General features: G+C 48.1%; 1 protein-coding gene across 9 annotated transcripts in view; it reads right to left on the bottom strand.

Annotated features, from left to right (window-relative positions):
* Positions 1 to 12,649, bottom strand: part of DYSF (dysferlin) — a 104,213-nt gene that overhangs the window by 18,335 nt on the left and 73,229 nt on the right. For all 9 annotated transcript variants that reach the window (XM_074821728.1, XM_074821734.1, XM_074821730.1 and 6 more), the window contains 4 exons: positions 10,975 to 11,114; positions 8,250 to 8,338; positions 7,886 to 7,981; positions 4,094 to 4,235 (listed from right to left, as the gene is read on the bottom strand). In XM_074821728.1, the coding sequence (XP_074677829.1) occupies positions 4,094 to 4,235; positions 7,886 to 7,981; positions 8,250 to 8,338; positions 10,975 to 11,114 (467 nt within the window). The remainder of the gene's footprint in view (positions 1 to 4,093; positions 4,236 to 7,885; positions 7,982 to 8,249; positions 8,339 to 10,974; positions 11,115 to 12,649) is intronic.

Here is a 12,649-nt window from a genome sequence, read left to right as displayed (position 1 = left end):
TAGGACCACCTACTTCTAGCCAGATGTCCAAAGACCTCCAACTCACAGTCAGTGTGGGTTTGTGCCCAGGTAGGTTTCAAATAATCTGCTTAAAACTTGGATGGGACCCTGTAGTTGAGAGCACAAAGTGGAAGAAACGAAATGAATGTCAGAGCTCCTTGACAAAGAGCCTCACCACAGCTGCCCCAACCTTCCCGCTGAATAAACCAGACAGTTGCTTCAAGTTCCTTCTATAGTAGTGGGACGGGTCCTTTTCCAAAGGCTCTCTTTGTCTTTGCAAAATGAAATATTTTGTGTTCTGGCATCCATACTTCACTTTCTTACTGACACCTAACACCGAAGTCTAGTAGCAGAACAAGTACGAAGACAACAGCTATGTTCCTGGGTCTGATTTCTGCCAATGACATGGCATGACATGGGTTTGAAATCGCCAACAATGCTCCCATACTCATTATGTTCATCTCCTGGAATTTCTTTTATGCAACGCTTTTCAGATGGTATATGAGCAACCCAGCCAGGCCTTGGAAGCTCCAGTCTAGTGGTTTATTTCCAGGTCCACTCAAGCACCAATAGTTTTTAACTTGTATATTGAGATGCTCTTGAAATTCTACCCTGAATGTTCATTTCTGCAGATGAAATTTGCTCAGACATTCAGTGTCAAGCTTTTTCTGCCCTAGAGGACACATCTAGAATTCAGATTTGGCAGCTATATTCAGCTACCGCTGTAGCTGGCACTTGAAGCTGAACATTTCAAAATCAATTTCATGCATTTTCCACCTCCACAGTGCCTGCGAGACATGGGAGCTGAGTGCCTCTCTGACTGGGTGCCCAGTGAAACGTGATCCACAGCCCAGCCTATCTCAGCATGGCTCTCGACAGACTCTGGTTCTACCATGACCATCTGATAACATTGTCTGCAAGAGTCAAGACCTGCCAGGCTTAGACCTGGGGATCTAAAGTTTAAACCCTGCAGACATCTGCTCTTCTCTCTGCTGGTTGGCAGCAGAGCACTGTACTCATCTGGGACCTGGACCTGCCTGCTCCTCCCCTACCGAAGTCAATATGCAATTTCATGCAAACGTGTCAGGCTCGATGAATCTGCCTTTCTGCCCCAGCTCCCCCTGCAAAATAACGGCGCTCCAACATGCAATGCGTATTGACCCCTGCACCAAAACGGCTCCATGATTTGCAAACTAAAAACCAGCCTTCTTGCAGGGCTTGGCAAGCTGCAAGTGTGCTGTGGCCGTGCAAACGACGTGGCTTGACTTGTCCATGGCTGCTAGAGAAAGGTGGCACAGAAAGAAGCGAGAAGAGAAGAAGGAAATTCTGAATAAATGCTGAGGGAGGATGTTAAAGAAACATGCATTTCCATATTTTCAGAAGAGCCGTCCCACAGACAGACTTCCTCTTTCATGGGGATTTGTTTGAAATTCAGAATGGGGTAAATTCCTTTCTCAGAGGGAGAAGAAAAATCTTTGTAACACTACTGCAGCAAGAGAAGATATGGATGGAAAAACATTCTGAAATGGTTAAAATGTTTAGAAAAGCAGGAATAAGAGCCTACACTTTCAATCTGTAAGTTGAATAGATGTTCACAGGATTTACAGGCTCCTGCTTTCCCTTGAGTGCCCCGTGGGAAGATTGAAGCCTCAAAACCCCAAGCAATCTCAGCACTTTGAAGCTTTGGAGATAAAGTTCCCAAAACTTTCAGTGCTGTGGCAAGGATTAAACAATCCTGGCTAGCGCTGGGCATCCCAGAGCTTCGGGATCGGGTTCCACCATGTGGCACCTGGTTTTTCCCCATGTTTGCAGCCTCCCAGCTCCCCCCAGATCTGCACACCACAACTAAACATCATGGAGACCCTCCTGCCCAGGGGAATTCTTGCTCTTTCGGGAGATTATTTGCAATCCGGGTTGGGGTGACCCGTTCCTGCAGCCCATCTGCAAAGCCAAAAGGAGCTCCAGCCTGCAAGGAGGCGAGTGGAGCGAACAAAGGAAAGCAAATTGAAAGCTGCTTTCCTCCCCGCAGTGCTCTCTCCGAGGGCCAACACCAGCAAGGCTGGGCGCAGGTGGCTTTTAGCAGCTCAGAATTTGCCATCTGACCGTTTTGATTTAAATTCCACTTTCCATCGCCTGCGTTTAAAGTTCGGTGCATGGGCTTTTACAGCAGCAGTAATGAACCTGGAGTTCAAACAGCACATGGTGAGATCAAAAATTGCCAGAGCGGAATGTGTCCCACAAATACAAAGCATGGCTTTTCATTCATTATTTTTTCCTTTACAGAGAGGTTTTACAAGCTGTTTATTTTCTGATACAGTGTTGGCAGACATGTGGTCGGAGGAGAATCAATATCAGCACAGTGGGATGTATTTTCTTAAACGGTTTATAGGGGGGTCTTTGCTTTTTCAAAGGGGGATAATTGAATGTAGTACACACTGTACTTTTGATTTGTTTAACATGAAGCGTGAAATGGGTACAGCTATGATTCTGTCAATCAGTTTAACTATCCAGCGATTCATTTTGAAGCTAGGCCTCCTCGCGGGGATCGTCTGGCTCGAGGGATGAGGAATTCGCTCAACATCTTCCCCGCCGAAGCGCCAGTTCCAACCCAGGCCGTGCTGGGACCTTGCTGGCCCCACAAAACAAGCTGGGATGGGGGGTCCCAGTTGAGATTTGTGGATGCAGATGGTCCCACTGCAACGAGGTGTCTTTGAATTCAAACGGACACCGAGGTTGAGTGTACAGCAGCAAGGCAGGGAGCAGGGATGAAGACTCGGGGTTGGGTGGCTGAAGGGGTTTGGGCTTTCAAGGAGGTGTCACAGGACAGGAGCGAGTCTCAAAAGCAGGGTTGTCCCTGCTGCCCACTCAGACCCGACAGTACTCCTCTTAATCTCCAGGTGATGAGCAGGATATTTAAGTGAAAAGATGTCCCTCCCCTAAAGCATTCCATGAGAGCCAGTCCCATTTTCACCAGTTTTCCCATGTATGCACCCCAGGTCCACCCCTGTTTCCTTCCCTCTGTACAACTCCCACTCCACATCTGATCATCACATCACCAACTTATCTCGGGAACACCAGAAGCAACAGCCAACCAGAGATGTAGGAATGAGGAGGCCAAAATCACATCCACTTTTCACTCCCCAACCAAGTGCACAGCTCTCTTACTACAGAATCCCAGAATCATGGAGGTTGGAAAAGCCCTTGAAGCTCCTCCAGCCCAACCATGAACCTCACCCTCACCGTTCCCAACTCCACCAGATCCCTCAGCGCTGGGTCAACCCGACTCTTCAACCCCTCCAGGGATGGGGACTCCCCCCCTGCCCTGGGCAGCCCATTCCAACGCCCAACAACCCCAGCTGGAAAGAAATACTTCCTAAGAGCCAGTCTGACCCTGCCCTGGCGCAGCTTGAGGCCATTCCCTCTTGTCCTGGCGCTGGTTCCTTGGCTCAAGAGACTCATCCCCCTTCTCTGCACCCTCCTTTCAGGCAGTTGTAGGAGGTTACACCAAAGGCATCTTTCCCCTGAATCCCCAACCAAAGCTTTTCTTCCCATCTCTGCATCAATGGTACATCCCAACCCATGTTCCCCTACATGTCTCTCCTGCTTACACCTTCAGGCACTTGGAGGCAGCTCCTTCCTTTCACCCCTCTTTAGCCCTTCTGTGCACTTTCTGTACAGCCCATTGTGCTATGCTGGAAACCAGAGGTGTGTACCTAACCATCCCCATGGAAATGCCATCTCCATCTTTGGAGTAACCCTGTTGTGGAGTAGGCATAGAGTCCTTTGACACCATTGCACCAATACTCAGCTGCCTCCAGTCCAGAGGAGTCTTTCCAGGGAGGGTCAGTCTCTCCAGACTCTTTATACAAAGCCACCTCTAATCCTGACCCCACAGATGTTGTATTCAGGATGTGGATTTTTTTAAACAGATTTCCTCACCTGCCCACAACGTTGTGTTTCAAATAACACAAAGGTAAGGCTGAGCCTTCCACAGCTCCATTCGTGCTGCAGTTGTGCAGATCTTAGATCATGCAGCACATTTTACCGCAAAGTTACGATGAGGAGGTAGAAACGTCTGTCCAGGGACACTCACCTTTTTTGCGATGTAACACATTTGCTCAGCAGGGAGATAGTTAAAGGGGAAGATGAATCTCCAGTTGAAGTTGCCCTCTCCTCCCATAGACCTGTAGTGCACATCTGTCTTTTGCTTGTTCTCCTCGTGGCCAACCAGCCAGCTGCAAAATGCAAATGCTTCGCATGAAAAACTAGAAACACACCAAGGGTTTTGAAGTTCACTCAATGTCACAGAGGCCATGAGCAGGTAATAAAATGTCTCTCACCCTTGTAGATGCCTTGGGCTGCTACCTGTAGGGGTAACTTGGAGCCTGTAGGAGACTTGAGAGGGAATGCAATACTCCCTGCAGCGCTGGGAGATGAAGGAGTGCTGGCAGTAGCAGCCTGAGCAGCTCTGCAATCTCTTCTCCTCCCTCCCCTGAGTTTTATGGATGTTTTAAAGACTCAACACCACCTTAAGTTCTGGCTCGAAGTTGTCACTTACTCATCCATAAGCACACAGCAGCTCCTAACTTGCCTTGGTGAGAGCTCCTTTCCCCTTTGCAGCCACCCCAAAAAAAACTGACCTTGTAGTTAGCCCCTAAAGCCAGTCCTCTTCAGGAGGCCGCCATGCTAAAGGACCAAAAGGCCATTTTTTTCCCCTCTATTCTCTGTCAATTTCTCAAAGATTATTATTTTAAAGTCCTACATGGCAAAGAAGTTCTTTCCCAGGAAAATCCCAGAATGGCCAGACCCTGATGGAGCCAGGGTGGTCCCCAGCTGCTCCCCTTAGAGACAGCTCCTTGCAGCACAGTTCCCCTCTTGGTCTAAAATTGCTTGCTGCGGTCACTCCACAACCAGTCCAGGGGCAAACTGAAAACTTTCCATAACAACTACTTTTTTCCAGCTGTGAGTTTTGCAACTGTCAGATTTTCATTCTGCCCTCTTTCCCTGTCCAAGATTTTTCAGTCTTCAGCAATCAACGAAACAAAACAAAACAATAAAACACATCCATTTGTGTATTTAGAGCCCTTCTGGACGAAAGCCAGAAGATTCAGAGAGAATCTCTAATGAAAACAATTATCTCGTTTGACTGTTTTCCTCTTAAATTGAAAATAAGGGGGTTTTGCCCATCTATACAAACGATTCCCTCTTCTCCAGTGCTTGAGAGGAGCACACGACCCACCCCAAATGTGCTGTGGGAGACAGGGAAGGGAGGTCTACTCAAGTTCATCCTACGGTACACATCACATGCACATGTGCTACACGGACAGCGAGGGCTTGGTGGCAGTGGGAATTGTGTGATGAGGTTACACTAATACTTAAATTGTGGTTGGATTACTTGATTTGATCTGATAGGATGCAAATGGCAAGCCTGTGTGTTTATCCACATTGTTCAAAACTTGGCAGGGACCCTTGGAAGATGCAGTGTGAGCGCCCTCTCCTTGCAGGCAAACAAAAGGACAAATAAATAGTTTGATTTGGATGCCTCGTTGGCACAGGGGGTTTTTTCTTGCAGAATTTGCTGCACCCTCCCCACTGCAGGAAGGAGATGCCAGAAATCAAAAGCATTCATGTCACAGTGCCTCAGAATTAAAAACATAACGTAGGAATGGCCATGGTGACCAACCAAAGGCCCATCCTGCCTGGTATCCTGCCCCTGACCAGGGACAGCAGACGTCCAGGCAAGAGTATGGAATCGGGGCAAACACATCCTGATACCTTCCCAACACACCTCCCCAGACTCCAATAATTTTCAGGTAAGATATTTCCTGAGCTATAGATAATGGGTTTGTACTTAACAGGACTGAGTGGATTTTTAGCCCATTAATTCATTCAGTATTTTTCCAATTCATGCATCTTAAGGTAACTGCAATATCCAAAGGCCAAGCTGGGTTCCTAAATCCAAGAGGCGACTTTGTTCTCAAACCTTGCACGCCTCCCTCTTTGCTCAGCATGAGCAAAGGAGGACCCAGGCCACCCTTTTATTTAGGAACCCAAAAGGGGTGAAGATGGGTTTTAAAGATGTCACATAATAGCACATAAACCTTAGTAGTGGTGGTTGGTTGGATGGGGACTCTGGAAACTTCTAGTCCAATTGGCTCAAAGCAGTACTGCTTTTACTTTGAAATATCTTGAAAAACTTGCAAGATAATGAATGAAAACCTCCCACCTCCCATGTGACCTTGTTCAGTGTTGGTCCATCCTCTTGGTGAAGTAAAATTTTTTATTGGAAATTTCATTATGAAAAAAATACAAAAATAATCCTTCATCTATGACAGTGATAGAGAGGCCTGTTAGCTCAGAAAAAAATCTTCAGTTCCTAAAGAATATGATTTCCCTACACTGTCACTCTTTTGCCTGCCTACAGCACAAGTCTTCAGGAAGGGAAGGGCTGTCTGCACTCAGCCTTGCACAACCTAAACGGGGTTGAGACCTCTTCATGCTATTGTAAGACTATCAATAAATAACTGATTAAATTAAATAAAATAAATGGCAACTGCCTCAGGCATAATAGAAAAGCTCCTATTTCATTTACCTGCCTAATTGACTCAACAATAACCTACATATTATGTAGAAGATAATGTCCAAGAGACTGAGATTCCAGCCCTGGCCTTGGCTAATGGGTAAAATGGAGAATAAACTGGCAACAGCCTCCTCGGAGAACTGCTGTGAGATCTTCCGAAGGAAAGCCACAGGTAAAAGCTCCTTATCCACTGAGCTCACCCTAAAGCAGGCTCCAGCCCCCTCTCAGGAGGCAGCAGTGGAGGGAAGGATCAGTCCCCACCAAAGCGGCACCACGTCACAGTGGTGAAGGCCACTTTGCCCACCAGATCCCCTGTCTGTAGGGCAGATGCTTCAGCACAAGAAGGACCATTGTGTCCCCTCCCAGTAGGATTGGTTGGGCCTTATCCAGAGATGCTAGTGATGCAGCCATTTGGGGGGGAAGATGAGGAAGTTGAGCAAGATTTTTAACTCATTTACAGCACTGGGAGATTTGCTTGGTCATTGGGGATGCTGAAAGCCAGGCGAGGGATATCAGCAAGCGCTGGATGCTCTCGCTTTCCCGGTAACACCTTGCAAGCACTACTATTTCAGAGCCCCAGAGTGCCCAGAGCAGCTTAGCTGGAGCTGATAACAATGCACTTGATGTGAATACCAGGTAAGCAGCACGCATTCTGGATTTACAGGAGGAAAATTGGGATTGTAAAAAAGGGATTTACAGTCTGTTTCAAAATCCTACCTCTTCCTGTCCATAAATCCGAAGAACGCACAAAATAAGTAAGTCCCTTGGCTGGGATTGCACCATTTTACACAAGATAAAACATAAATGGAGTCAGGCAGAGAAGGGAATGTGCCAGAGGAGTTACTGCTGGTTGCCACATTTTTGTGTGCTTCAAGTCAAAAATGGGAATTCCAAAAAAAAAGCAGCTATTCAAACAAGCCAACCTATGTATTTGGAACAAGCCCACGGCTGTCCTGGGAGAGGCGCTGGGAAGGAGCTGGCAGTGGAAATGGAGACTACGTGCCCCTCTCTCCAATGGCCGGGCTGCTTCCCCACATCTTATCTCTCTAAATGTAAATATTGTCATGTAAACATCCAAGAGATGCAAAGAAAAACTTGACATCATGCAGCAGTTATGAGCCCAGCAGAGACGTGTCTGCCAAGGAGCTGGATCCGTAGCTGGAGAAGCATGAAGGGCCCCTTCATCCCCGTGGGGTTCATGTCTACCACAGCAATGTTGATGCAAGGGCCATGTTAACTCCTTCACTGCTGCTCTTGCGCCTTTGGGCTACGGTACCCGGAGGACGCAGAAGGGGGGTGGCTTACCCTTTGACGTAGATGTCACTCATCTTCTCCCCAGTGATGCTGAGGTCATCGAGGATGACGTCCTTGGTGTTCCAGATGATGCAGCGCAAGAAGAACCTGGACAGCCCCAGGAACACAAGTGACATGAGAGGGTGGAAATCTTGGTCCAGGCCCACCTAGTCAGGCTGATTGTGCTACACAGCTGTTTAGCTGAAGGAGTTAAGGTGTGAGTCATCTTTCTCAGAAGACGAGCCCACACAGACGTTTCTCAGCTGGGCAGGTGAATCCCTCCCCATCTGACATCTCCAAGCCCTCTCCTCTCCCCTCACAAACAGAAGATGCTGGAACCAGCACGACACTGAGTAAGAAATGAAAAACAAGTCACCTCTTGGCTTTGCGTGGCGTGATGTTGAAAGGAGGGCCAGGCTGACCCAGAGATTTTGGGAACAGGTCCACCCACATCTGTAGCTTTCCCTGAATGGAAAGAAAGACACATGAAGCCTGGTGAGCCTAACTGGGTTACCTTCACCTCCTCAGTAAGACCTAGTAGTGGAGAGAGAAAATATCAAGTGCTCCAATGTTCCTTAGTTGAAAACTAAGATTTCCTTAATGGAAAAGTGTCATTAAGTAATATACTAAAATTATTTTAGTGATAGCTGGGTATATGTTAATGGCTTGCAGTATATAAGTGGTTGGTCTGGATAAGCTGAAGGTGCACTCTGGCTTTACTCTCCACGCTGTCTTTACATAGGGACAGACTAAAGACTAGGTCCATGGGAGGTGTTGGAGAAGCAGGCAGCTCTCTTGTTTTCCTTGGTGTCACTAGCTGTCACCAGCTGGAGAGCTGGTTTATGGGTTTCTGACCATGGGAGTGGAGGATGGAGTGAGGAGAGGGGAATCTAATTCCACTTTCACAAAATCCTTCCAGGGAGTGAGCAGCAGAAATGCAGCTGAAATCTCAGGGGGGGTGTTTTTAGGTGGTCTCTTTTCCTGTAAAACACCAATGGGTGCCAATAAAATATTTTACTGTGCAGTCTCAAGGGTTGAAAGGAAAAAAAAAAAAAGCCATCCTTTGACAATCAGCCCATCACAGAGGGCTTTGTGGTTTGCTTGCTTTTTGGCAAGCAAATCTTCCATTTCAGCAGAAAACTTTAAAAGCCCAACCTGGCTTTTAGCTCACTACAAACAGCCCGACAGAGCCAGCCTGTTCTGTGGCTTTGGAGCAGGGCAGAGCCGTGCTTTTGGGAACTGCCCCGAATGCAACACGTACTGCGTCACACCGGTTAATCCCCTGGCCCCAGCATCACCCCCACGGATACTCTTGGCTAGAAGCACCAGTGCAGGGCAGACCCCGACTGCTCTGCCCATACGCAACCCCATGTCACAGAGGAAGAACCTTTCCGATCTCCACGGCTGGTCCAAGACCATGACACTTGTAAGAACAGCACAGACCCACTTGTCAACCGATAGCAGCCACCTCCTGCCTCTAATTATCATTTTGATTGGGTGAATTAACACAAAAAGGTGTTAGAGCAATTGTCAGTGCATTTACTTCTGCCGACAACTCTCCTCTCCCACCGCTGGAGAGGTGGGCTGGTTAAAAATGAACCACGGAAGGGAAAGGGCTGAAGTGGTGCAGATCAGAAGCTGTGCACATTTACACCAGCTGCAGAGCCGGTCTCCTGAAACCGCCTTTGCAATGCAACTGGAACATGTGTGAGAGATGATAATTAATCATTTTGTTCTTCAGGAAGCAGCATTTTTTGATCCAAATGCATAAAGCACACATATGTGTTAATCAAAGAAAAGGGGTTAGGCTAAGTACAGATACCTGGATTTTGATTGGTTTTGGGTGGAAGCCCGTTTAGTTTTCATTTGGCTTAAAAACATCCAGTCTGCAGCAGTACTAACACTTTGCACCTCCAAGGGTGGGTTCATGCTGCAGCAATCATCTGCTGCGTTGCCAGAGGAGCCTGCGGTGTCGTTACCATTACAGAAGAATTCTGCATTAAGACTTTCAGATCAGAAGTGGCTTTCCCACAAAATAATAAAAAATAAAAAATCATGAGCAAATGCTGATGAAAATGAACACAAGAGGCTGGAATTGATCTCCCCAGGCAAGTCAGCTGCTGAGTTTGACAGTCAGTGCTCTGCTCGGTCCCCCAAGCTGACTCCCCTCCCTGGGAAAAGCCCATCTCCCAGGGCAGGTATCCCCAGCACAGCTCTGCAGCGAGCCAGTGTAGTGCTAGGGCCTCAATAATAGGTCCTGAAACAAAGCTGACCTTTAGATGAACCTACAACTAAACATTATCCATTATTAGTATCTGTTAATTAGTAAAATCTGTAGTACCATTAGCGTTAGTTATTAGTATCTGATCATTAACAAAATATGCATGCTCACTAGTGAAAGATGTAGCCTGGACAGAATAGAATCAGTAGTGAGGATGAAACGCTGCGAGAATGTATCCAACTGCCCTTGTTCAGCCTTGTTCAAGGCTGAGAACCCAAGTGTTCGGCCTTGTTAGAAACTCCCTTGGTTCTCCCCCCGAGCCCTGGCCAGGCTTTGGGTGGAATCCAACAGGAGGATGAAACCAGATATTTCCGCTCAAATCAAAGGTGCCAGCTATTCTGGCTTGCTGATTTTTGGGTATATAAGGCTGGACCCACTCACAGAGACTTTGGAAGCCTCACCTACGGGTGGACATATTGCATAGGATTTCCCACTTGCAGGGAAAGGTTCTCCAAATCCTCACTGCGACCAGAGCTCCCAGCGACTGTGGATCTGGATGTTGGTAATGTATGCAAGTGGTGTTGGATCTTTCTTAATTACTATTCTCCCCATCATGTAGTAATGATTAGGTGCATTGCCTTGTTTAACTGTATGTAGTAATAAGTAAGTGTACTATTCTGTATTTTTCTTACTGCTTATTTTCTGTATTAGTTAGTTATATTCTTTAATTATTAACAGTAAAATAAGCCTACTCTTTTTACTCTGGTGTCTGAGTTTAATTGGCATCCTCGATCAGCAGAACAGCCAGCCACCTGGGTCAGCATGGGATCCAAAGGAGATGATGCTCGTGGTCTTGTCCCGGACATGTCACATCACCCACCTGCTCGATTTCTGGCTGGAGAGGGCTGTAAAGTGGTCTCGTCTCCACGTGCTCCGGCACCAGCCCTTGTTTCCGCAGGGCGTACAAGGCAAGGCGCTCCTCCACCGGCCCCAGGTGGGGGTTGAGGGGTTTGCCATCTTCTGCCACAGAGCAGAAAAAAAGAGCAGCGTTACACCGTGCCATGGCTGCGGCTGTGCAGGGCCGGATCCTGACCGCCCCGTGGGAGCAAGCACCAGCCCACCAGCCTCGCTGCAGCCAGGAGCTAGCAGGAGGAGCAGCAGCCTCCGTTTGCAAATCCATCATCGTCACAAAGCCTCTGGGGCACAGGGTGACCCGCTCCCAGTGGGACATGTGGGCAAGCCACCATGCAATGGGACAGGGACCTGCGGGGAGTCTTGTGCAAGTCCCCTCCTCCCCGAATCACAGCAAGAGAAACATTGCAAGGACCAAGTGGAAGCAACAGAAAGGAGAGTCCAGTCTTTAATCCTGTTCAAGGGTTCAGGCCCCCTAAAATCATAGCGGTTGGGGCTGCAGGGTCCCCAGCAGCCCTCCAGCCCATGCTGCTGCTCCGCTGCCGTTCCTACCCCCAGCAAAGGTTTATCTAATGCGTGATCGAAGCTCTTCAGAGAGAGGAGATGAAAGGGTCTGCTCTGCTGCCATTTTCAAGCACTTGTGTAATGGATATTGTTTAAATCCCATCATTTAAAACCATCCAGGATCTGCAGCTGGGCAGAGGGGAGTGCAGTGGGAATGAACTTTCTACAGGGTCCCACTTCTTCTCTGCTGGGTTCGGGGTGAAAGCCAGAAATGAGAGGGAGAGGAGAGCCATGCAGACACCACCAGCACAGCTCGATGGCTGGTCCCAGTGCCTGCTCTGGTCCTCACTGCTCCCACTGGGGGATTTGTGGTTTTTCATCAAAACAGACCAGCACACAGCGAACACCGAGCCATCCGTGAGCAGACATGAGACCATCTCCACCTCCTCACCCGCTCCACACCAGACCCTAATCCCTCCGCAAATAGATCAAACAAGACTAATCAATAACGGACATTTTTGCCTTCTCTGCCCCAGCATTCAGGATCCTTGTTACATCCATCCAGGTATGGAGGATGGCCAACCTGGCCTTGGCTGAGCCTGCTCCTGCCTCCCCATCCCTCATGCCACGCCGGGGCTGGTGGAGGACATCACCCCCGGGACAGTTGCCTTTCAGCCACGGCGTTTCAAGGCTGTGCACCTTCGAGGACCTTTGAAATGAAATGCGCTCCATAAATATTATTACAGCTCTGCAACTTTCAGGTGATATATCCCAGCTCCTTTCTTGGCAATATCTTGAAGTGGTTAACTTCAGACATATGGGCTATTTCCCAAGCAGTGGAAACCTGGCGTGTGTGCGTGCGTGTGTGTGTGTGTGTGTGTGTGTATGCACAGGAAAAAGAAAAAGCCCCTCTCAGAAAACAACAAATGTGGGGGTTATGGAATAATGGTCCGGGTGCAGTGCTTGTAAAACCCATGCTCTCGTGTTTAATAGCTTCACTTTATACCGCCAGGTTCAGATCTGACATTGCTCTGCGAACACAGCTGGTTTCCAGATCTCCTTGAGGTCAAGCATCAGACTTTGTTCTGTTTTTTGAACTGATTGCCATTAAAGCAGAGGAAGGTGAAAGGCAGGGGCTG

This window comes from Strix aluco, chromosome 4, assembly GCF_031877795.1.
Source record: "Strix aluco isolate bStrAlu1 chromosome 4, bStrAlu1.hap1, whole genome shotgun sequence".
NCBI classification, from domain to species: domain Eukaryota; kingdom Metazoa; phylum Chordata; class Aves; order Strigiformes; family Strigidae; genus Strix; species Strix aluco.
Note: the sequence above shows the minus strand (reverse complement) of the source record. Positions and strands in the feature narration are given on the sequence as shown.